A 24,337-nucleotide genomic window follows, 5' to 3' on the forward strand; every position below is an offset into this window, starting at 1 on the left:
TGTCTTTGAGTTTTCAGTTTTTTATTAACACTGCTATGTGACAGGCTGATGTAAAGACATCTGTTATCTCATAAATTTAGAGAGTGGGCCCGTTTACATGCAGCACAAAGAAGTAATAAGACTGTTTGGTTGGTGTGGCTGCTGGAAGTAACATCATGTGAGAACAAAATGTAATCACATTTTTTGGTAAGCCTCCCAGCAAAGAAGGAATTTTAAAAAGGAGACTTTTGAAGTAGCTTTGAGATGCTCTGAGCTTCTCCAAAACAGTGGGAGATATGTGGAGGAAAATATAAAAGAATTATGTGAATGCGCAAGAAGCCTGGCACTGAGGGGGCAGCCTGGCATCATGGGCAAGGACCAGCCTCTTCACAGTCACAATGAGGCAATGAGGTAGGAAGGGACTGGATGCGAAGAGCATTGGATGGGAGGACCAGTGGGTTGTGGAAAGCTGATGGAAGAAGTCTCTGTCAGGTACAAAAAATCATTTAGGAGGGGAAAAATTGAATTCTTCATTTGCTTAGAACTTGGCTGCTACTGGACAGACTCCAGAGAATATTAATTTGCATATAAATTGGTTTTTTCCTTCTAATGATCAGGGCTTGCTTGAAGTCTTTAGGTGTGTACAGGGCCTGTTCCATTTGCCTCTCCCATGCTGCTCACTGTAAAGTTGCTCTGCTAAATCAATAATTAAGTCAGTCAGAAAAGTTTGGATTCTCCTTCCCCATTCTGGCTGGCACAGACAAAGTATTCAGGCAGAGATGGTCTTGCCAACAATGACACAAGCAGTGAACCACTGAGAACCACTTTTAACTTACTTCTCACCTTAATCTTCATGTGTAATAGACCATCCTTTAAAAAAGCATGATCGGATTCCCACTGAAGAGGCACAGAGAAATTTCCATTAGCTCCCAGCAGAGTCACACAGGTCTTAATGCCTGTGAGAAAACAGCCTCTTGAAGAACATGTCAAATTAATCTGCGCTAGACTACCAAGCATCTTTCTTTTTGTGCATCTAATGTAATTGAGGTCACCAAATTTAATATGTGGCCTATTCAGATGCTCCATAGGAATTAAAGCATTTTAAATACCACATAGCATCTAATTAAGAAGCAAACTAGGGCAGTTAAAATGGTAGAAATGCTCTACAATAAAATTTCAATCTGGCTTATGACGTCCTAGGGTGAAAAAATATTTGGTAACACAACTGTTCCAGGTATGTTATAAACATGCATTATGAAAATAGATTATCAGGCATGTTAAACAAGGCAAACTTCTATTTTTTCCAGTGCCATGTAGCCACTCATTTTCCTGTGTAGTGTCAACTGATATTTATTATGGTGCAATAGAACTGGTTAGGGAGGATAGTTTGGTGTACAGTGTGTTGGGACACAGTGTGGACCTCCAAGGTTCAGCTTCAGTTCAGACTCACACCCCCTGTGTGGCCTCAGGGAAGTCTGTAAGTCTGCCTCTGCAAATGGAGAATAGCAGCTTAATGCTCCTTGGAGTGCTACGCACCTTGGAGACAACAGACTGATGAGGGCAAGGAAAGTGTGGGGATAAATGAGTTGTCAAAGTTTGTCTTGATAGGATTCCCCTGAGCGGTGTGGCGTGCAGGATTCAGCCCACTGCTCTGCAAAAAGGAGAGGTTTTATCTGTGCATTTGGAAATCACCCCATGCCAGTTATTTCCTCATTTTTTCTAGCAAGTTAAAAAATAGAAATACTTTAAAGGAACCGAATGCAAAATACGTTTGCTGCTCAAAGCCAGGAAAAGTCCCTCTGTGGACAGTCTTCTGCCTCCACTGATTATTAAAGTAACTGACAGGCATAAAAAAAATGGGTTGGGTCTTGTTTTTCTTGGTTTGTAATGAATAAAGGAGACAGCATTTATTTGCTTTAGTTTTGGGTTTTATTTCTGTCTTTTGTTTTCTAATCTTAGAAATAGAATGAAGGTTGGATTTTTCTGTTGGGTTCTTGAGATTAGAGATCTCAGGTCCTGCTTCCACATCTCAATCTGTATTTTGTTTGAGAGAAATAGGGTAGAGCATCTTTAAGAAGAATCAACATATTTTCCCTCTAGTATTAAGAGATTTTGAACAAAATAGATGCTAATTAGGGAAAAAGGTATGAATTTCCAAGTTGCCAAAGAATGAAGGCCAAATAGTTTCAATGCAAACATCCATGCTCTTTAAAGCTGAACTAAGCTGCACCTTTAATTCTTTTCAGGTGTTCAACAACACATAACTACGACCGGGACAGGAGCTGGGGACACTGCACTTCGTTGCCCAAAGACCACATGGGTAAGTCGAGCCATTGCTGAGATGCTCCAGGTACCTGGCTCCTACTGTGCCACCTGCACTGAGGAGTGATAGTGCCTTCAGCGATACTTTTATTTGGTGTACACAGAACAAGCTTTCACATTAGCTCTTTCAGGATCTCTCTGTGACTCTGCATAACCATAGCATTGGACTGTGAATATCACACAGTCTTTAATTCGTTCTCTGTTGACTGTCTTGAAGCCATGGAGAGAAAATACGGTAACGCCAACACAGGAAGCTGAGCTCCTGCTGGAGCCAAGCACAGAGGTGATTGGTGTCCTCTCCCTCATGGCTTGGATGTGCCTTTTATTTTTCCCCTCATTTTAATCAACTACATTTTCTGTCTCTTTGACCAGTTAGTTTTTTAGAAGTCAACAAACTCCAGTACTACAATTACCTCATTGCAAAAGTCTGTCTAAAATGGGAAGATAAGGTGTGTGGCAAACTCCTTTCTATGGAAGTCGCTTTAACTGACACACTGGGTGAAAGCATCATGTCTCAAGCAGTTTGGTGGGGAACATACATCGCTGTCCTCATCTGTACCTCCGTGGCTGGCCCTTGCTTGTCTCTCTTAATGTTTCATGAGCTGCATGCTGGGGAATCTCATTTTATAACAAACGTATACATCTAATTCTCAATTTATACAGTGACAGACCAGCACCGAAAAATTAGGTGCTGCACTGATCAGACTTGATGTCCCTGATGGGTTTTTTTTGGATCTGTGTCTAAATGCTGATCATGTTCCTCTTTTCTCGTTCCTTCACACTACTTTCCAATGTGATGTGTCTTGTTTAGTCTGCAGGATATGAGTAGATGCCCTTAGATTTTCACTTCCCACTTTCCAACAAAGGGCATTTTCCACCATGCCCTTTCAGGGAGTTCTCTGTTATGTCAGGAGACTCTTTGCCAAGCTGATTACAATCTAGCAGTGTGCTTGAAAAGCCAATGTTAGCTGAATCATGCTGAGAGCCTAAAATTAAGCAGTACGCAGCATCACCATTTTAAACGTAACAACTTTAAATTATTTTCCAGCCTGGCTTCAAAACAGATTAACAGTAGATCAGAGACCAATGACCCAACCCCAGAAACAAGCAGGGATGCATATGCCTTTGTAATGCAAGTATGTCAGACACTAACATAGAGTTTATAGACAGTCCACGCTTACAAGAGCCAGGTGATGAAGGCTGCACTTACTTATTCATTCTGGGAGTGCCCTCCCAGAGCTTAAACTCTGGGAAGTGGTAACTCGTGACTACTTTAATCCTCCACTGAAACAATGACTGTCACAGTGGCAGCCAGCTGACTCAAGGAGTCTTTTCCAGTAGCTGAAGAAAGAGGTCTCCAAGCCTAACATTGCATTTCTGGGGATGCCTTCTGCCACCTCTGTCCTTCCCTCAGCACATCACTGTGGCCCTGCCAGCCCCCATCTCTGCAGTGAGCTGGCTGCCCACAAGCCTTTCGGGGCTTTCAGGCTCATTTTTGCCTGTTAAATGAGCATTTAACAGAAGCATTGGGTAGGGTGATTTGCAACAAGAAAACCACTCTGTCTACCTGCCCTGTGCTGAGGGCTATCACTGTTGATACACCTTAGTGCCAGTGAGGACTTGTCCTGGCTGCTGTTTTTTCTCTAGAAAAAATTTGTAAGTGTGAGAGAGGGAAGAAAACAGAAAAAATGATGGGGTAGCTGGAAGAGATCACTGCTGGCTGTTACAAAGAAAAGATTTTATTTTGGAAAGCAGCAAGAATTTTGTAAAATTAAATAAAAAAGTCTTTAGTTTTCCACTTCTTTATAAACATGTCTACTTTTTTTTTTTTTTTCCCCAGCAGCAAACTGAAAAAAAATAAATAGAGTTTGGAGCGTATCTTTTGGCCATGAGAGGTTGGTGAGGAATGTGTAAACTGGGATAGAGAAAGAGCTGCTTGAAAGTAAAGGCTGATGCTTGAACTCTCTCCAGGCCAAGAATACCATGTGTATGTGGGGACATGACTTGAAATTATTGGAGCTGCTTACCAATTAGTGTTAAGCAAGTGTTGGAGGTATTGATCCAGAAAAATACATCTGCCAACTTCAAGAGAAAGTTTAACCGAAAAGTGTTTAGCTTCACGATGAAATGAAGCTCAGGTATGAAGGCTCTGAACTGGAGGGAGACTCTACAGAGCCAGAGCTCCACCATAACAACACCCAAGGGGCTTGTTCACACACAGGCACACAAAATCAGTGGGAGCTTTATCGCTGATTACAGGTTTCCGCAGGATCCTCCACTCCTGCCCAGGAGATCTCTGTGGAGACTGTGCGCAGTATTTGCCTGATGCAATTCCTTCATACACATGGGCCAACAGGGCTGTGAATGTGTAGTACATATATATGCATAAAAGTGCAATTCCCCTATGTGTGGGACTTGCAGATATTGGGCACGCTGTTCAGACTACTGCTCTGAATGGCTAGAAATCTTGGACAAATGGTCAAAACCCCAGGGAGGTCCAGACTTGGGAGAAAAGTGCCAGACAGTGAGATTTTTTAAAGAGATGTTTGGACTGATATGGAAAGAAGAAGTAGAGTAGTGCTGGCTGTGCAGGCAGGAGGAAGAGGCATCATCCCAGGAGGGGATCTGGGGAAGGGCAGTCCCAGTTCTGCGAAAGGTGGGTGGCAGAAACAGAAAGTTTTTGTGGGAAGACAAGGTTACTGCTCATTCAGTAGAGCCTCAGTGAGGTGAAGCTGAAGTCAAGTGATTGCTAACAAGCAGTGTTTTTCCTGTGAGGGTGTCTTTAGATATCTGCTAAAGGATGTCTAAAGGGACTCAGCACTCCCCAGTATTAACTGGGTAATGGTGGGCAGGATTCCCTGCAGGGAACAGTGCTGTGTCCATGTGCTTATGCGTAGAAGTTGTTTCTGGGGTCCATGGAAGGTGGGGAGGAATGCAGAATACTCTGGGGAAGTCAGGCTGGAGTGGCGGGTGGGATGCACTGAGGGACTCCAACTGGGAAGGAAATGGAGGACTGGAAGTGCCCTTTGCAGATATAACAAGGGTACAAAAATTGACCTGAGCACCACTGTACCAGAAGGTGTCCTGGAGATCAAATTACGGTTTGGATATGATGTAAATAGGGAATACAGGATTTTCCTTTGAGGAAACATTGCACCACTGGTAGTTTCATAACAACCAAATGACAGGAACAGTAGGAATGTCACTGTCCTTACTTGTTTTTCACTTGATGTTATCCTGGTGTGAAACTACCGGTGAATACACCCAGGCCTGCTATCTGGTATCAATTACACCACTTTGTTCAGAAGTAAATATTTTGATCTGTGCAGGGGAACCTTCCTTCACGTTTACACTGCTGCAGCACAGCCCAGGATGTGCCTGTGGTGCTTCGCTTCAGCCCTGCATGCGTGTGCCTGCATTACTATACGTTGTGTCCCATGCTTCGGACCACACGTTCTGGCTGAACTGAGCAACTCTGCTGTTGCCCTCACGAAGTTTGACTGGCATTAAACACAGGGGTTTGAATGCAGATGAGCTGTTGGGCCAGCTCTGCAGCAGGTGTAAAATGTGATGTTGGTTGACTTCAGGGGAGATATACCCCTCAACACTGCCTGAAACTAGGAAAAACTGCTGGTTAGCAACAGCTTTTGCATTGCACATAGTTGTCCTGGCTCACCCCCTCCTCTCCCACGCTTTATAAAATTCCTTAAAAAGCAGAGATTTATTAGACTGGTCCAGTTTAATCTTGCTTGGCCTGATTTAGTTGGATGTGCTTCCTATTTTTTTCCTTTGTTCCACCCTTTAATTTTTTTCCCCTTCGTTCCAGCTGTCCATTCGTTTTTGACAAAATCCCAAAATCCAGAGCAGATTGTATCGAGCCGAGTTGTGCCTTCTGCGATTTGCAGGGCAGGGCAGGGCGGAGCCGCAGCCTTCCCTCCCGGAGCAAAGGCACAGCTCCATCGTGTGGGCACTTGTCCCATCGCCTTCCTCGCCGCGGCTCCGGCAGCTTTGTGCCTGCCTGGACCTCTCACCTCCGGACAAGGACCAGGCGAAGGAGCTCCAGCTCAGCCATTTACTGTCTGGTTTCTAAAAGCTGGACAAATATAGATGCGATACAGCTGGAAACAAAAGCAATGTAAATTGGTGGGATAAACATCGTTTTAGATTAATAGGTGTTAACGGAAATCGCCGCGTGTGGAACCGAAATGGTTCACATAACCAAGCCGATGTGTAACACAACAAAGTGCGGCTTATCTGGCACCTATTAACGACAACAACTTCTGTGGTCTGTCTAGATCACTGTGCAAACAACCCTTGCCAGAATGGAGGGACCTGTTCTCTTGCTCAAGGCCATGGGATGTACCACTGTACCTGTCCCGAGGAATTCACGGGCGAGAACTGTCAGATGAGTAAGTATCTTCTTCCAGGAGTGTTACAACATGACATACAGCAGTAAGTAAAGCTCATTAATGTTTGCTTAATGAAAAGGTAGTGCTGTTGTGACAGGAGAGACCACTGCAGCATGAATGTTTGCGTAGGCAGATTTCCAAATGGTTATGACAGACAACCCATTACTGACAGGACAGCTGAAAATAGCTTGATTATACAGTTATAAATCCAAGCATGCTCTGAGCTAGTGAGGTATTAAGCTATGGGAAACACAAAGAGCCTTTTCCCCTCCCTTTGCTGATTTTAAGATTTAAACATGACTTACATGGCTGGAAATGACTAATATATCAACCAGTAGGTAGAGCAGGGAGACATGAAAAAAACAACAAAATTTGGGGTAACGCCTTATCCCTTATGTATATGCACACATGGGTCCATTACAGCTTCTCCTGTGATGTTAGCTTCACACCTGGCCAGCTATGCCATCTTCAGGGGAGTTATTTCCAAAGGAAGAGAGTCAGGCCAAAAGGTTTTGCTTGGATTATTTTTCCAGTTTTATGGTGGTGTCACACCCAACTTACTGCACGTCAAACAAAGAATTAGGCTTTTACAATGAGGGCTTTCAGTCATGCTTGCTTTTCCCTGTAGCTCTAGACTTGCCTCCCAACAGAAGCAAAGAAGCTTTTTTTCAATCCCATACTCCACTGTCTCCAGCACAGCCCATCATCTGTGGTTGGTGGGACAGGCACAAGTATATAGCACTGACTTTACTTTTCATGTTTGCCGAATGAACTTTTGGAAAGGCTTAAGCACTGACAATGCTGTCATACTCACAGGGTTTTGGGAGAAAGCCACCTCTGCCTCGAGGTCCTTGGAGCTGTTGCTATAGTGGCTTAGTGTCTCCATGCTGTGTTTGGTTTGCCTGAGAAGCACCGTCAACAAACGTATGTCTGCTCAACAGGAAAAAAGGAGATGAGCAGGCAGCGGTGGAGACTGTGGTCCCGTTTCTCACAAGAAATAACCTCAGAAAGCTTGTGTTGTTTTTTAAACTGTCTTTTAGAGAAATGTTTTGACAACAGCCTCTACGAGTTCTTTGATGTGGGCGTGAGCTGGTCAAGAGTCCAACAAGGAGCTGTGGAGCAGTGCGTGTGTGTGAACGGCCAGAGCGAGTGCGAGAGAGTCGAACACAGAAGTAAGGCACTATTTTGTACTACAGCTGTTGGCCTGTATGGAGTGGGGATAAAGGACTGTAAGGATATCAAAGCCTGAGCTGTGTTATACCCAGTAAGACTGCTCTTGCAGCTCATGTGCCCCCTGCCCCTTACCTTTTCATGTGTGAGCAGTAATGCTGACCCAAGAAATCACTTCAGCTTGTCCACCCTTATTTAAGGAAACAATTATATGCATTAAGCTAAATTTTAGGGACACAGCTCAGTGCTTTCTCCATCAGGGATGCAATACTGAACTGCAGCATGTAAAAATATGCAGTAGTAGAAGTGGTAAAATTTCTGACCTTATGAGCTCTCTTCCAAAACTCTAACATGCCCAAGAGGCTCCCCCCCCCCTACTCTTTTCCTGAACACCTACAATCACTTCATATTGCTGTTTCACATCTGGGATTTCTTCCCAAGCCTATCCCACTCTTGAGTTGTCAGCATGTAAACTCTACCCACCTCCAGGATCCCATTTGCCCTGCATCGACCCCAGAGTTCCCATAATTTTTGGCATAACGTACCCATTCCTGGCTGGGGTGATGCTTATGTTTTGAAGCCTCCTGCTTGCTTTGGGGCTCCCAGGTGCGCAACACAGCTGGCCAGCTAGCTGCAGGACATGTGCTTCAGGTTGTCACTTATTTGTGCCAGCACAGCACCTCCCTTTTGGAAGGAGAGATGGTGAGAAGCAAACTGTATGCCTCACCCATATATGTGTTCTGGTATGGCTCTTCTGTTATTCAGTCTGACTGACTTTTACCCTGACCAGACTCCCAAGCAATTCATAGTACTGAGTAAAATTTTGAGCCCTTTGAAACAGGTAGGTGCTTTTATTTCCATATCACAGAAATGGAAACGAAAACATGGAGAGAGTCAGTGGCTATCTAGGACATTGGAAGACCATGGGAGAGTTGGGAAATTTGATAGGACTTAATACTTCCTGGTCACAGATCCTAAATATTTAACTGAACTCCCTGCTAGGAACGCTATTATGAATTTTAATGTAGCTCAGTGGCAAACTTGGAATTGGCAGAACCCTCTGTACAGAAAGAAATGCTAATGCCACCACCATCACCACTAGTAATAATAATCACCACCCCCGTTTTACCTATTGTTCATTGGTAATATCTTTCAATAGCTAGGCTGACATTATCCGATAAAAGTAAAACCAGTGAGACAGACCTCAGTAGGCAGAAATCAGCAGTTTCCTTTTCTTCAGTTTATATCAGGTGTAGGTCTGAGATGAGTAGAAAAGGAAAAACTTCCCCAAAATGTATATGCACAGAGAAGGTGTACTAAAGTAAGTTAAAACTGACTGATTATCTTGAACAGTTTGTACCTTTGGTTTGATCTTTAGTTTCTGCTTACAGGTTGTGTTCATGATCCTTGTGTGAATGCTGGAGAATGTAAAATGGTTACCTTCAGTGGGAAAATAGTATGTGATTGCAAAGGAAATTATGTAGGAAAATACTGCAACATTGGTAAGTATATCAACCTACCAGCGGGCAGAGAATTTGGAGTTTTCATCTGAGTGTGAAGCTGGGGATTTTTGCCTCTGTGCTGTATTCTGTCTTTGCAAGCATTTCTTGTAGTGACTGAAGAGTCACACAGAACAAGTGTTTAATGTATTCATCCAATGTAAAACATAACACACTCTTCACCACCGAGACCCTGATTCTAAAAATATTAGTTCATGTCCTTAACTGTATACAAAATTAAGCACAGAAATTTTAATCCAATTACGCCCATAAAAAAGTGTGTGTGCTTCCATTTAGCAGGATCAGTCACAGAGTTGTACTCTAGTGCAAATGCTTCCCCACAGATCCATGCATCTTACGTTGTGCCCTCAAAATTAGGGATTTATGCTTCGACAAAATTAAACAGCAGATGGTATTAGGTAGCACTATATTATTGTCCCCCCTCAGAGGGCTGGAGCTCCTCTCCAAGGGCTGGAGCACCTCTTCTATGGAGACAGGCTGAGAGAACTGGGCTTGTTCAGCCTGGAGAAGAGAAGCCTCAGGGGAGACCTTATTGCAGCCTTCCAGTACCTGAAGGGGTTACAAGGAAGCTGGGGGGGACTTTTTACAAGAGCCTGTAGTGACAGGACAAGGGGTAATGGGTTTAAATTGAAAGTGAGGAGATTTAGATTAGATATCAGGAAGAAGTTATTCACAGAGAGGGTGATGAGGCACTGGAACAGGTTGCCCAGAGAAGCTGTGGATGCCCCATCCCTGGAAGTGTTCAAGGCCAGGCTGGATGAGGCTTTGAGCAACCTGGTCTAGTGGAAGGTGTCCCTGCCCATGGCAGGGGGCTTGGAACTAGATGGTCTTTAAGGTCCCTTCCAAACCAAACTATTGTATGATTCTATGATTGTGGGAAGTAGACAAAGATAAAATACACCTGCTTTGTTTAGGTTACCTTTTCCTTGAAATTAATAACACATTTAGCCCTGTACAGCTTACCTAAAAATCCTTCCTTGCACCACTGGGTCAGGGCAGAGAAATCTGCTTTTTTGGTGCCCACGTGTTAGTTCTGTGCTGCTTCCTATTAGATGCTACATAGTTTCTGATGTAATTTTCCTCCAGAAGTTTTAACATTTCTCATTTCAAGGTTTAAATCTGCTTGTAAAGCTTACCTGCATGCTAAATCTTCAAGTTGTATCTGTAGCTGCTTTTCGAATACAGCAAGCTTTAGACATAAATTATAACAGACATTTAGTGATATCCGCCTCTGATCCCATCAACTCACTGGCTATGTCTTTCTGCGTACATAAATCCCAGGGCTTATCAAAATTGAAGATAAAACTCCTGGTAGCTACAGTGAATATGGAGTTGGTCTGAAAGAGTGGTGCAGTAAAAAAAAAAAATTGAATTGGTATTTGGTATTCTTTTTTTGTTATCCTGATGGTTAACAAATGGTGTATGCATCTATTCAAGCTGGGGAAAAAAAAAATCCATTTGGGAGACCAGCAGTGCAGCTACAATACCAAATAGCAGGAGTGAACTGGCAAATTGAATGACATAGGAACTGGTCCTGAACCTTTACTCACCAGGTACCCAATGAATTTTTCAAAATGGGCTTCTAACTCTCGTAAGTCCCCCCTAAGCAACAATATGGTAGCTGTGGGGTTTTTTTTCTGTCCTTTATCTGCCCTAGTGAGATTTGTCCCAGGTGGTGTGAACACTGCTGCGATGATTTGGGTGAGGGGCTGCATGTGCATGGTGTATGTGTGACCTGGCATCCCGGGGAGGACTGCATGCTGCTCATCTTCAAATAAAACTGCTTTTCAGATTCCTATTGCATTATCCACTTCCCCTGCCCAAAGAGGCAATGCTGTGCATAAACATCCACCCGGCACAGCCTGGATTATAAATACCAGGATGTCAGTGTTAGAGCTGTAATACTGGTTTCTGTCTGACGAGCTTAGAACAAGAAATAAGCAGGTGCTCTTTGATTACTTGAAAATAATAAAGCAAACATTTGGTTTGCTAAACAACTGGCTTTAGATGCTTACAATCCATCTGTGTTCAGCTGCCTAACACCCCCCCACAAAACAGGAACTGAAGAATTGTGTTTATGTGTCAGGGCGTTGCAAATAAGTTTAAAAATGGAAAAAAAACCCAAACCTCTTTGCCAGGATTTAGTCATTCTAAATTAATGCAAATAAATTAGTGCTGGGGTCTATAGACCTCATCACATGAGGACAGTGGCATCCTGGTGAAAGCACTGGGAGCTTGAGGTCTCAAAGCACATAGAACTGATTTTTAAATATATGTTAGATTAATTTTTTCTTCAACTCTTCAATTTGATGCTGTGAGCACAGCTGGTTGTTTTTCTTTGTTTTCCTTTTCACTGTCTTGTACAGTTTCCCTTGCCTAACAGGGATCAGTTGTGAGGTTACCCTTTAGTCTGAAATAGCTTGTGGTTATAATGCTTTATTCAGAGAAAGTTGCAGTGTCTCCAAAATGTACTTTATTCTAAATTATTAATTTATAGAGGGAACCTTAAACCCAAGATGTGATGTAACAATATCTTCCTTAAAGAAAAAAAAAAACCAATCAAAAAACCACAAACAAACCACAACAAAAAAAGCCCCAAACCACTCAATTTAATAAAAAGTACCCCAAAACATTATTGGGCTGTGATGTGTTTGAAGTCTCTGATGATGTCCTCTGTCCTTTACTTCTACAGAGAATAACCATATGTTTCTAATGGAAAACCAGCTAATTTATCTTGATGTCACACTCACAAATATTAATAAACCAAGTGACATCCAGGGTCAGATCACAAGTCTGAGTACTATTGCGAGTCGAGCATCAGCAAAGTAGAGGATGACTGATGGGTAATGTAAGTAGGTAGTTACTGAGAAATACTTCCAGCTGAGGATTTTCTCAACAGGTGACTGGACCATCATATTTAATAGACCTCTACCTGTTTTCCCTTAATTTGTATCTTTAGAGCTCCTTTATGATTTGCCTTTCACTTCTTGAGCATGATGTCTCATGAAGTTCCAGAATTCAAATAGATATGATGAGAAAGAATATTTTATATTGTTAGCTTAAAACCTACGGCCTGATAAATTCATTCCCCGCCTTTTGAACAGTGAGTAACAGAGAATAATCATAGCTTTTGTGATTTTGCAGATACCTATTTATCTGTCCATTAGTTGTTTCTTTTTTATGACTATGGGGTCTCTGTCAGTACTCACAAATAATTTTTCCACTGTTCTTAAAATTTTCTTGGAAACATTGATTATATATATGTATATATATATTGCCAAGCCATTGTCATAAGGGCCGTGCAATTGCTGGCAAATTACGAGCTGACTTAAGAAAAATATGCGAGGTGGTAAATGAAACATAGGAGATAAATATAACAAAGGAGATTGATATACAAAAGAAGTTTTTTAATACAGATTTCTATTCTTTGTGATCATACATAATTTTCTAGCCTTTAAAGAAGAAGCCTTCAGTACCAAAGAAAGAATTACCATTTAAAAAGATGTTCTAACACAGTTTATATACACAAGATTTCAGTGAAGTTTGGTTTCAAAAGAAATTATTTACATCACCAACAAATCCATCCCCAGACAGATGCTGTCTGAAGTTATTCAGGAATCCATTTTTAATTGTGTTTAATTCATAATAATTGCACTTAAATATGCACTTTTTTTTCAGAAATAAGGATTCTGTATTAAGAGAGTAGCTGCATTCACTCTGGAGACAGAGTTCCTCCAGAGAGAGTTCTGCATACAGGCTTTAGGTGGAAATTCAGAATTAATTATCCAACCACGAGTAGCCATAGTTGTCATATTCTACAAAAAGGACCCAAACCCGGCCACTTTGGCAGTGATAAATGTGAAAAAGTGAAGACTAAGTAGGATGTGAGGGTGATATATTATCTCTGGCCCAAATTGATATGGAGAGAGGAGAGGGAATTGTGAAGATTTTTTGGGAAATGTTTAACCTCACTGAAGGTGATAACTTAGAACAAACTGTTATAAACATGCAATTGTAAAATTAGTTTGACATCTTATGTTTCTTTGAACAGATAGGAGCCACAATAGAGATGTTGGGTGAATACAGAGGGACGGGTAAAGGCAGAGGATGAGCTATTTGGCCAGGATACATAATTCATTATAATAAGCATTTATGCAGATGTTAAAGAGAGTTGGAGGATAAAGGAAGGACATCTAAAATTTTTTAAGGGATTGGTGCCTTTAGGTTTCTGTGGTTGAAACCCCACCATTGCATTCACACTATCAGCCTCAGTTGACATACAAGTGGAAACGAGTATATATTTTGCCCCATTTCTTTGGTAAAAACACTTCCTTCTCGTTACCATTGCTTTGGTACTGGTTTTGGATGTGGGTATTTAGTACATTTAGGGGAGTGTTCTTGATTTGTTGCGCGGTGTGTTATTGGGATATCTTTATTATGTTTAGCTAGCAGCCAAGCCATTTCTTGAAATACTTAGTGTATATAGGTGGCTTTGTTGTGTTACTGGTAATCAGAGGAACAGCTGGTAGGCATATGTGGATAACTGATATGGGGTCTAGCACTACATATTTCAATGGTTTGTCAGCTTTCAACTGCATTTTCGGGGTGTAGTCATTGGGTTAATGTTCTGGATGGCCAGAAGGGGTTTGGCTCATTTGTTGCATTAGGACTTGGCAACAGCTCAGGGTCTGTTCCTGTGGAACTACTTGTAAAAATGAAGTAGCCACGTAATAAAGTAAATCAGTGGGATGGATGAGTTATGGCAGATTTTGGTACTTCTAATGATTAGATTAATGAAGAGGTAGAAAGCAGGCATGTGGAAAGCCTGTTTGGGTTTGTGCCACTGTGGTGTACAATAGATGGTAGGTTTAAGAGTATTGGGAGGACTGGACAGAGGATTATATGTTTTGAGTTTTCTTTGGATTAAGGTTTAGGTACCAATAATGTTTTTTTGCTAGTATTTGTCTTGATGAGGTATGAAATTCTTGAAGTTTATTGTTGAAAACTCTGTTTTCTAATTTTTTTTTCTTAGTTAGGCTATAGGTAATGAAATTAGAGAGGTACCATAACTTTAAAGGAACTATGAGTTGGAATGCTAATTGTGGAAGGTTTATGGTTATATAAGGAGATGTGTGGTTATATGTCAGAATTAACTTGAAGATTTTTAGAAAAGGCAGATGACAGAATAGCTGAATATATAATTACATACAGGAAAAAGAAAAACCTTGGCCACATCTTTGGAGTTTAAACTGGGGGAGTTAGAGGTAATAAAAGAAGTAAAAAGACAGCAAACCCACCTTTTTAGTGGTTGTTTTACTGAAATAAGGTGTTGGCAGTTTTCTACAAAAAAAAGGTATTTAGTAAAGGAAATTTAGCTCTGGAGGCTGGAGGGAAAGTTTTAATTTTTTTTTTCTTCTGAGGAAGACAGTGAGAAGAAGATAGTCTCTTCACTTTTTGGTTTAGGTTTACCAGTGTTATTCTACAATCTACCAGAATGCTTTTGGATTAGTGTTTTATATTTTGTTTTCTAGGATCCCAGGGGGAAAATAAAGGAATAGCTTTGAAGTATAATAACAAGGTTGGTAGGCTGACAATGATAAGTGAGTATTCAACCAGTTAGTCTCCCACAGAGCTTGGATAAGTAGCTCTGCTACTAAGACTTGAAGATGATTTGTAAGTGGGGCCGAGATGCTGCTCGTCTGCATGTATGGAATTAGTAATAAAACCAGGATGAAAAAGAATAAGGTTAGTATTCCTCAGAATGCTAATCTGCTGCAGAAATCTCCATTGCATTGTTTTCCTCTCATCACTTGCTTTCTCCCACCAGCCCATGCTGGGTGCTTCAGGTGCTCCAGAGACCCCCCTCTCATTACTGGCTGTCTAAGAACAACTGCTTGTCCACTGATCTTCATTAATTACTATACAGTCTGTTTCTTTTCCTGTCAAGAGACTTATCTTGGGTCATACACTTAACACTTAAGGACCTACAGGTATATTCAAAAGAGTGAAAGCTTTTGCTATGAATCAGGCACTCTGATACCTTTTAAAATCCTGTAAGGTAGTCCATGCAACAGGTTGTTTCCCTGTCAAAGTAATATAGCACTGAGATTTGCTTGTTGCTGCTGGAATTCCTGTCCCTTACCTATTGACAACCTATTTCCTAAATACATTGCTCCTTTTAGCTCTATATACTTAGCTATTTTTTTGCATTTCTGACTCTATTAATTGTAACTATTGTGCTAGAATTGAATATAATCGATAGAAAAATTCAATAGAAAAAGAGCCAGTCCTTTCTCTTATCTAGGATATTACTTTTTTAAGCGATAAGAAAATATTGGCAGAATTTATAGATTTCTGGATTTAAACCTTTGTTTGAAAAAATTCAACTTGCTCAAAAGGTAGATTTTTGTACATTACCTTTTATAACAAACATAAATCTTTCCAATTTTACCTCACTTGATCTAAATATTTGCAAGTATGAAGGTACAAAGATACTTTGAAGAAAATATTACAAAATAAGTTCTAGTTTCAGTGAATGGAATGTGCCGACCTTATGTTAGGATGGAACCTAAAGTGATCTTTTGTGCTATATAAACCACTCTGCTTTCTCAGTCTTCAATCTGTCCTGGATTTACATGGTAAGTTTCTATTAGAGTTAATTCGTTACAAACGGATGCCACTTTTTCAACATTTCGGCTTAGTTTTTGTCTCAGACAGATTGTTTGTGTGTTTCATAGTCAGGCTATGGTTTCAACAGGGATTTCTTTCAGTGTTAGGTGCTGTCAGTCCAGAGGTTGTATTGCAGTTCAAAAAAAAAAAAAAAGAAAAAGCAACACAACTATTTGAATCTATTATTTGTTATAAATTAGTGACATACATTATCTGCTGCTGTAGTAAATCATAAGCCCAAACAGAAATATTGAAATATAGATAAATATATGAATGTGTGATTGAATTATATAGAAATATAGCTACGTTGATATATAGCTTTCCTTATATTTCAGTTGTGGTTCATGTCCGTTAATTTGCAAATTCTGAAAGCTACAGTGCTGTTATCCTCACTTTCACAGACACGTATTAGTGCAAGAACATGTGAAGCAATTTGCTTCAAGCCAGGAGCAGTCCAGTCCTGGGGCTGCTGCCACGCCTTCTCCTGCCCCTACGTGTAAGACTTCACATTCTCGTCACCAAAGAGTGAAAAATACGACAACTGCTTCCTTCAGTGCAGTCTATGCCTTCCTAACAGAGATTTTCAGAGGCACAGGGAGCCATTGAAAGACAAACCAAGTCTTCCTTTGGGAGCAGGGCTAGGTTAATGTGGACTCCCTTCAAAGCTCTCCACGTGGCGTTTGTTTCATTCTCCACAGGAATATTTACTTTACTGCTTTCAGAATACCTGGGGTGGGGGATTCCAGTGCTTTATCTGCCAAAGTGAGATGCCTGTCAGAGAAATCTCTACGAATACTGGAGTATCCTTTCTGTTACACGTTTATTGCCGGGTCAGACTAATAGTTGTCTGTGCTTGCAGCCAAGGAAGTGTAGTTCCCTGGAATCCAAGGCTCACACCTTTCATCTCTGAGGGAATCTCATGGCTACCCAGGACAGGCGATTAGGGAGCTTCCAGCTAAAACAAGAAAAGATGGGACCTTCTGCAGGCATCTGATAAGTATGAGCTCATGTAGGAAGGAAACACCTTTATGTCCTTGTAAAGGATGCCTTGGAGAGCAACACATCCTACAATACTGAGACAGTGTAAGCCATGGGCTTATGCAGATGCATAAAATTTCATTGTTCCTTGTTATTAATTTTTATCGCTAATAGATGAAAGAGGATCAGGCGGTGATAGACATATTAGGAAGGATTCAGAGAGGTAAGAATACCCTGTCTTGCAAACCAGCTTCTATCTAGTGAGTGCTGAACTTCTCGCTCTGACTGGTGTAAGGGATGTAGGGCAGGCACTCAAGCCTTTGGCTCTGGAGCTTTCTGGAGCACTGCAACAGGAGAGGACGCATCCTCCAGGAGATCTCCGGATGGAGGATGTTCTTCTAATTCCACCAAGGTTTTGCTTTAGTTTATGATTTTCTAAAGAGCTCTTCCACCTAGATAATTAAGACATGAAAGTTGACCTCTTGTAAAGGCAGTCGTAAACAGATAGGGGACTTCTGTCCTTCTCCTCTCCCTTCCTGCCATCAGCTGATATGGAAATTCATCTAACATTGTATTTAATAATAACATTACAGGTTGGTCAGGAATAAAACAAAGCATGACTGAATGAAAGGGTAACTTCAAATTGTCCTGTCCCAGAATTAGGACCATCAGGGGAAAAATGTATTTTTATTAACAGAATGAAACAGCTTATGCATAACTGGAAGGAAAATACAGTCAAAGCTCAAAAAATTAGGAAAACTGCTCATGAGATGTTTTTGGGAAAAGAAAATCTAAAAGATACATTATTTTCTACAGAAAGTCTTCCAAAAGAAGTTCATAAAACCATTCGGGTATGTAACTAAAGAACCTGAAACAAGATCTGGAGACAAAAACTCCTGTGTAATGTTTTCAGGAAGTCAGCAATTAGAACTGGTTGGATAACTGCTATTTCAAGTTGCTTTTAATTTTAAGACCTGAAACTGCTTTTTACTGAAAAATGAAAAGACAAAGAATTGGTGTGATATGCTGCTAAAATATGCCCCCCTAACACAACCAGGGTGTTTTATGTGATCTATTTAAATATTTTTTATTTTAAAAATAAATTGTAACAAGAAATTATTTCTAGTTTTAAATTGTAATGATTTTTTTTCTGAAAAGAAGCCGACAGTGGTGATAGTGACATAGGTTTGCAGAGTAACTTGAATCTGTATTTGCATCAAAACTTTCGTAGTCTGAAACTTTAGCCTTTTTTCTACTCTTAATGCAGAGATTGGCAGTACCGCAGGGAAGTGAATGAACAGGAAATATATATGTATTATGTCCTCCATTACTTTTTTCTGCATTAAAAAATAAATATGTTTCAGAGTTATGAGAAGTTGCAGGAGCTATAAAGAATTGAGAACGAACAATTCTCAGTCAGAGCAATCCATTAAGAACTGCTGAAAGCAGACCACCTACACACTGTTTCTGACAAAGAGGGGAAAAAGAGATATTTCAGTGTTGCAACAGTTCAAAAAAGAGTACTGTTAGCAAAAGATCTGTACGACTGCAATAGTTTCAGAGATTATTTTGAGAACTTTTGTCTTGAATTATAGGTGATAAAATGTATTAGGTTTTATACATGCTTCCTCATGGCCTTAGATACATAATGAAGTGCCCTTTAATGAGCTGTGATGTGGGTACTGTGGTGCTACAGCAAACCAGTCAAATAAAGCTTGCTGGCATGGAGAATAAACTGAAGGAAAGCTACTAATGAAACAACTGTGTTACCCTAGATGCTTCTACACAAGACATGAGATTAAGTCACTTTAATCCTGTGTCCAAAATACTCTATAAAAGCAAAAAGAAACAAAAAACTGTCTGACAGATTTTACTGTTCCTCTCAACAAGTGTAGTATGTAATCCAAACTTCTTAGTTACAGGAGAAGAATATGAGGGATGATTTAGAAAGGGGACAAACTCTTCCAGTTTTAATCCTCTGGCAGCTTTAGCAATGATGGGCAGACCTGACAAAACAGAAATGCATTGCGTTTTAAGCCTGACAAGGATGAACACAACTGGTAAACACCACCTACAAGATGTCCAAACCATTGGTATTGCAGAGTATGTCCCTGGTTCTGCACTGAAACAGAATCTCTTGTTTCATCCTCATAAAAGTAGTCTAAATAGTTTCTGAATGTAATAAACAGTACAAATAAAACCAGCACCTGGCATTTCCCTGGATAAACCAAAGAATTCGGCATACAGCATGATGGTGGTATTTTCATGGCACTGTTTCAGGCAAACAAAGCAGCATAACTTGCAACTTGCCCAGAAAATAAATGGCAGGTTTGCCAAGAAATGGTTAGTATTGCCGATGATAGACAAATTATTTTCTGTGAGCTCCTAGATTGTGGTTGTTACAATGTTGTATTCATAGGTATTGAAATAAAGGGAATTGGACTCAGGGGGCAGGTGGGAGAAAATGTTGTCTCACCATCTCAAAAATGACTGCCAGACCAAGACAGAAAATGAATTTTGCTAACTATCTGCACGCTAACTCACTTCTTGCACTGAATTTCTTGACCTCCAGCTCCCAAATTTATACCATATTCTTGCTTGTGGTTTTGAGGTCTGTTGTTACACTCATGACTTGGGAGGATAATCAGTAGTTCATTGTTGTGATTCACTATTTCAGCGCTGGTTATATTTCCTGGTTCATGTGTCGCCTTATTCTGTCAAAATAAACAGACTTTTGGCAATAGCTGTCTACACTGTGTGGTGTGATAGATCATCCTTACAGTGTGTTTTTTCAGTAGTAGAGAAATATCATGATGTTATGTATTTAAGTATGTTTATAAGTTAAGAAGATGATTCCACTGGTCTTGCAGATGTCAAGGATAAGTCATGCTGATATGGCTGGGATAAGAAACCCTCTGAGGCTTGGTCACAATTAATCCTCTTTGTATATTAGATGGTTTTGTGTTTCCTTTGGGATACTCTGAGCTGTGTTTTGAGGTGTAGTCTTTCTGCTTACTGTAGCTATTTGTATACAAATGCATCCCCATATGTTTTTCAGCCATAATGCTGGTATGTGCTCTTGATAGATCTTGGCAGCTGAGTATACAGGTCATAGCATATGTATGTGACAGGCCTATCTGAAGAAATAATCCATGTGCAGGTGACAAAGAAATGGGTTTTGAATAAGAAAATTCAACCTACTAGTTAAATGTTTTGTAAAATTGATATATTTTCAGTATGTAGCTATGTATATATAATATACATGGATATGTATTGGGCCATAAAAAGAAGTATTTTTCAAAATCAGGCCTTTCCTGCACTTACTAGCAGGCAGAATTTTTTTCACTAGTTTACAACACATATATCTGTCTCTGAGATGGTCGAATTAAGCTCCCTTTATTGTAATGGAGATTCAGTCAGGGCACTCAAGAGTGTAAGCAAAGATTCATCTCATCTTAAAAAAGTCACCTCAAACAGACTGGATCAGTTTGGTGCTAGAAATGCCTGCTTCTCTTAATTGACTAAAATAGGAGTTTCCAGGGATGAACTCAGTTGTGTCTAAAATGAGACAGGAGGAATCCCTGCCATATTGCTGACTTTGCTGCAGATTGCTGACTAAAATCTTCCATACGCAAATTTTAGGTCTAATTTTCTGCCGTACTGCCTGTTGAATAGTTATTTGTGCATGTGTAAAATGAGGCTAACTCACTACTGATTTTAAACAGAAGTTTTAACTGCTTAGGCACTTTATAACAAAAACCAGCCCTCATTTGATGCATTCAGTTCCTGTGAAAGGTAAAAGGCACTATACAGATTCAGGCCCACTGGTTCTTACTTGGGACCTCAGCTACAAAATAAGTATTTAACACGTAATTAGCATTGATTCCTGACCAGTGTCTTATGCTTTGCCAGTTCCCAGCCATCGGTGCTATGTTGGGAATGGCACGGAGTACAGAGGTACAGGAAGGATGACCATTTCTGGACACAACTGCTTGCCTTGGGATTCAGACTTGCTTTACCAAGAGCTTCATGTTGACAGCGTGGAGAAAGCAGTACAGCTTGGCTTGGGGCCGTTCTCTTATTGCAGGTGAGAAAAGTTCTCATTTGCACTGTCTTTGTAAAGCAAAAGATGGATGTACTGTGGAAGGGAGAAGAGTCAGGAATATCAGAGCAGGTGTTATCCCTGACTTAGAAGAGCGAGACTGACTTTAACAGCCTGACACAAGGGATGTAAGTGTACGGAAGACAAGATCTACTAGACAGGCTAGATCAATAGCTTCGTCTGCCAAATGAAGCTTAGACACAAAATAATGTTGGAAATTCCAGGTAATGTTTTTCTCTGGGATTTTTTTTTTTTTTTTTCAAAATGAGACCATAATAACTCCAGAAATGACTATCCAAAAAGACAAAGAAAGACACGAGGCAAATTGAAATGGTTAATTTTTGATTTCTAATTCTTAAATTGTGAAATATGTAACATAAAGGAAAATACTTTAAAAAGAGACAAGTTACTTGAAAATGAAAAATCAAAGCAATATACTTCAATAATCTTGACATGGAATGTCAAATTTATTTTGTGGATTACTTCCAAAGCAAAATTATTGCAAAACAAGATTTCACAGTGTTTCAATTTTGCTTGAAACACTGAAACAATAAACTACATTTCTGCTAAAGTTTTCTGTTCAGCAATAATGTAACTACCTTGTGGTATATATGTCTGTGCTTTCTCCTCGGCCACATTATGTTCCCCCTGTCTCTGAGTTCTTCATGAGATCAATGGATATCCACAAACAAAGGAAATGTTTCCATTTAGAGAGAATCCTGGTGGAGATGGGCAAATGCTAGAAATGGCAAACTTCAGATGCTTCTCCGTAAACCATGGTTTACTGGTTGATGTGTAGTGGTGCGGGTGTTGGTTTTGTTTTTTTTTTTAGTGGAAGTTATACCAGTATTTCAGGAAGATCAGAATATACTACACTTCCTAATTTGTTTGGTGATAAAAAGCATGCGTGCATGGCTGAGAGCTGCTCTTCTCTATCCGACACAAACTAACAAACAGTTCCTACACCCTCCCTTAATCCAGATCAGCTTGCTTTCCAAGGCTTGGTCCTGTTTCAAGCACTTACGTAAGAGATTTATGGTGCCCCAGCATGGCATTTTATTGGGCACATATTTTGTGCTTTGATAAAGCTTGATCCCTTCGATCTGCATCATTTAAGCACAATATTCACTTGCAGATTTGAAATGCAAAGAATAAAATGGTGTAGGAGCTGATGTGTTCATGTTCTGTAGAGCTGAGAAAAAAGCTTTTCACTTTTTTGGCAGCTTGTTACAATTTCTGGGGATATCTCTGCTACACTATATAATCCTGCAGATAGCTGCTTCTTCAAATAGTCTAATTTAGAAACATTGTTGGCGGAAGATGACTCAACCTGTGTTGCTTCTTCAGTTCTGAGAATTTGAAAGTGCTTTAATCTTTTTCTGAAGACCAGTCAGATTAAAAAGAAAAAAATACGGAAGAACCTTACGGTAATAGATAGTGCTTCTGCTAAATCCATCTGAAATTAGAATTACTGATTATCTGGAGCCCTGAATGGCCTCGTCTATTTTTCTTTACCTACTGAATATCTTTTTGGGTCTTCAAATTTTAACTATATTCTTGGAGGAGTTAACTGGACAAATTTCTGCTTACATTTATGGCATTGATAAAGACAATTAGGCTGTACCATGGAGAAACCCTAATGAAATCAAACCAAAACCTGTTTAACACCAAGGGAACAAAGTGCGAAGCTGTTTCTGGTATTCCTTTTTTCCCCTGCTTTAGAGGACTACAATATTTTCTTGGGGTAGTCTTTCTTTTCCTCAGACTCTCCAGGGAATGTGAACCTGAGCTTCTCAAATACTCTTTTCTTTTTTTTTTTTTTTGCTAGCTATTCTTGTTATGGATTTTCTATGAATCTACCTGTGTTGGAATTTCCTTGCTCAAAAGAATCTCTCCCATGGGATTTTGTCTTGAAAATAGCTGAGCTGATATCTGTTAAAACACTTCAGTGTGGGCTGTATTTAAACCATGTGAACATGCTCATGCATCCAAATACTTGTAGGCAAATTTTACAGGTGTTTAGTCATGTGTCTGTATTTCAGGTCCTAGAGAACCTTAGACTTGGTTAGCTTTGATCACAAAGAACGCTACGGAAAGGCTGCTCACCCATTTAAGGGTTAGCAGGTGCTTCAGTGCTTTGTCAGATGGCCCAAAACTCGAGAGTCCTGTCAGTCCTCTGCATGATGCAGAGCAAAAACCAGAAAACCTCTGGGGAGCTTGGAACAATGATGTGGCTAATGCTTGTAATTCACTCTCCCCCTCAATTAATTAGAAATCCAGATGATGATGAGAAACCATGGTGTTACATCATGAAGGATAACAGTTTGTCTTGGGAGTATTGCGATGTTCCATCTTGTGGTATGTAAAGGCTCTCTTAAAATCTTTGTTGTGAATGAATGAAGAAAGATTTATTGATACTAGAACAAGCTTTCACTGTTCATAATTTTGAATGTTCTACTGTTTCCAGGAATGTTGAATATTTTACTGTTTGCAATACATCAAATGACAACAACAAGCTGCTTCTGCATTTTTTGGAGTTGTGATACAATCTGTGATTTTTGTCCTGAAATTCTGTATGACAGTGGTGTCACAGTACTGCTTTCTGTCAAAATCATCCCAGTGTCACCAAATTTTCTGCTAGAAGATACAAGACGTCACAAATGATTGATGCTTTGTCATCACTCAGTGAATTACAGACCCAGAGAAATGAATGGGCCTCTGAGCAAATAGAGGGCTGGTTCCTGAAGATGTATGAGACATAGTATTTATTTCCAAAAACTGAGGTATCTGCTCTTCACCTAAATGAATATTGTTGTTAACGTTGAAGATGACTTTTAGAACGGAGTTGTAATCTGAAAAGTCAGTTTATAAAGTTGTCCTTTTATTCCCCTTTTACAGTTTTAATACATTTGATGATATTAAGTGTCTTAGTCCTTGCCATTGCAATGGCAAAGCTCAGTCGAGAATCTGTAAAAGAAGATGTGATGTCTCATGCATTCTGATGTGTCTCCTCTGGTAATGGAGGTTATATTTGTACTGGTAAATAACACAGTGTCCAGCAATGTTCACAGGTAGATTTCATTTACACTTAGTACATGTGTAGCCAGTGTTGGGAACAGGCATAGCTTTCTGTCTTGCAAGTATCCTGAGTAACTGAATGAGGCTCAGTTGTATGTCATTGTTTATGA

General features: G+C 40.2%; 1 protein-coding gene across 1 annotated transcript in view; it reads left to right on the forward strand.

Annotated features, from left to right (window-relative positions):
- Positions 1-346: 346 nt before the first annotated feature.
- HGFAC (HGF activator) overlaps positions 347-24,337 on the forward strand; it is a 33,835-nt gene continuing 9,844 nt past the window's right edge. The window contains exons 1-7 of the mRNA XM_010147807.1: positions 347-390; positions 2,226-2,299; positions 6,597-6,710; positions 7,751-7,882; positions 9,272-9,382; positions 20,960-21,134; positions 23,422-23,507. Coding sequence (XP_010146109.1) covers positions 347-390; positions 2,226-2,299; positions 6,597-6,710; positions 7,751-7,882; positions 9,272-9,382; positions 20,960-21,134; positions 23,422-23,507 — 736 coding nt within the window. The remainder of the gene's footprint in view (positions 391-2,225; positions 2,300-6,596; positions 6,711-7,750; positions 7,883-9,271; positions 9,383-20,959; positions 21,135-23,421; positions 23,508-24,337) is intronic.

The sequence above is a fragment of the Eurypyga helias genome, unplaced genomic scaffold (assembly GCF_000690775.1).
Source record: "Eurypyga helias isolate BGI_N326 unplaced genomic scaffold, ASM69077v1 scaffold7250, whole genome shotgun sequence".
In the NCBI taxonomy this organism is placed as follows: Eukaryota; Metazoa; Chordata; class Aves; order Eurypygiformes; family Eurypygidae; genus Eurypyga; species Eurypyga helias.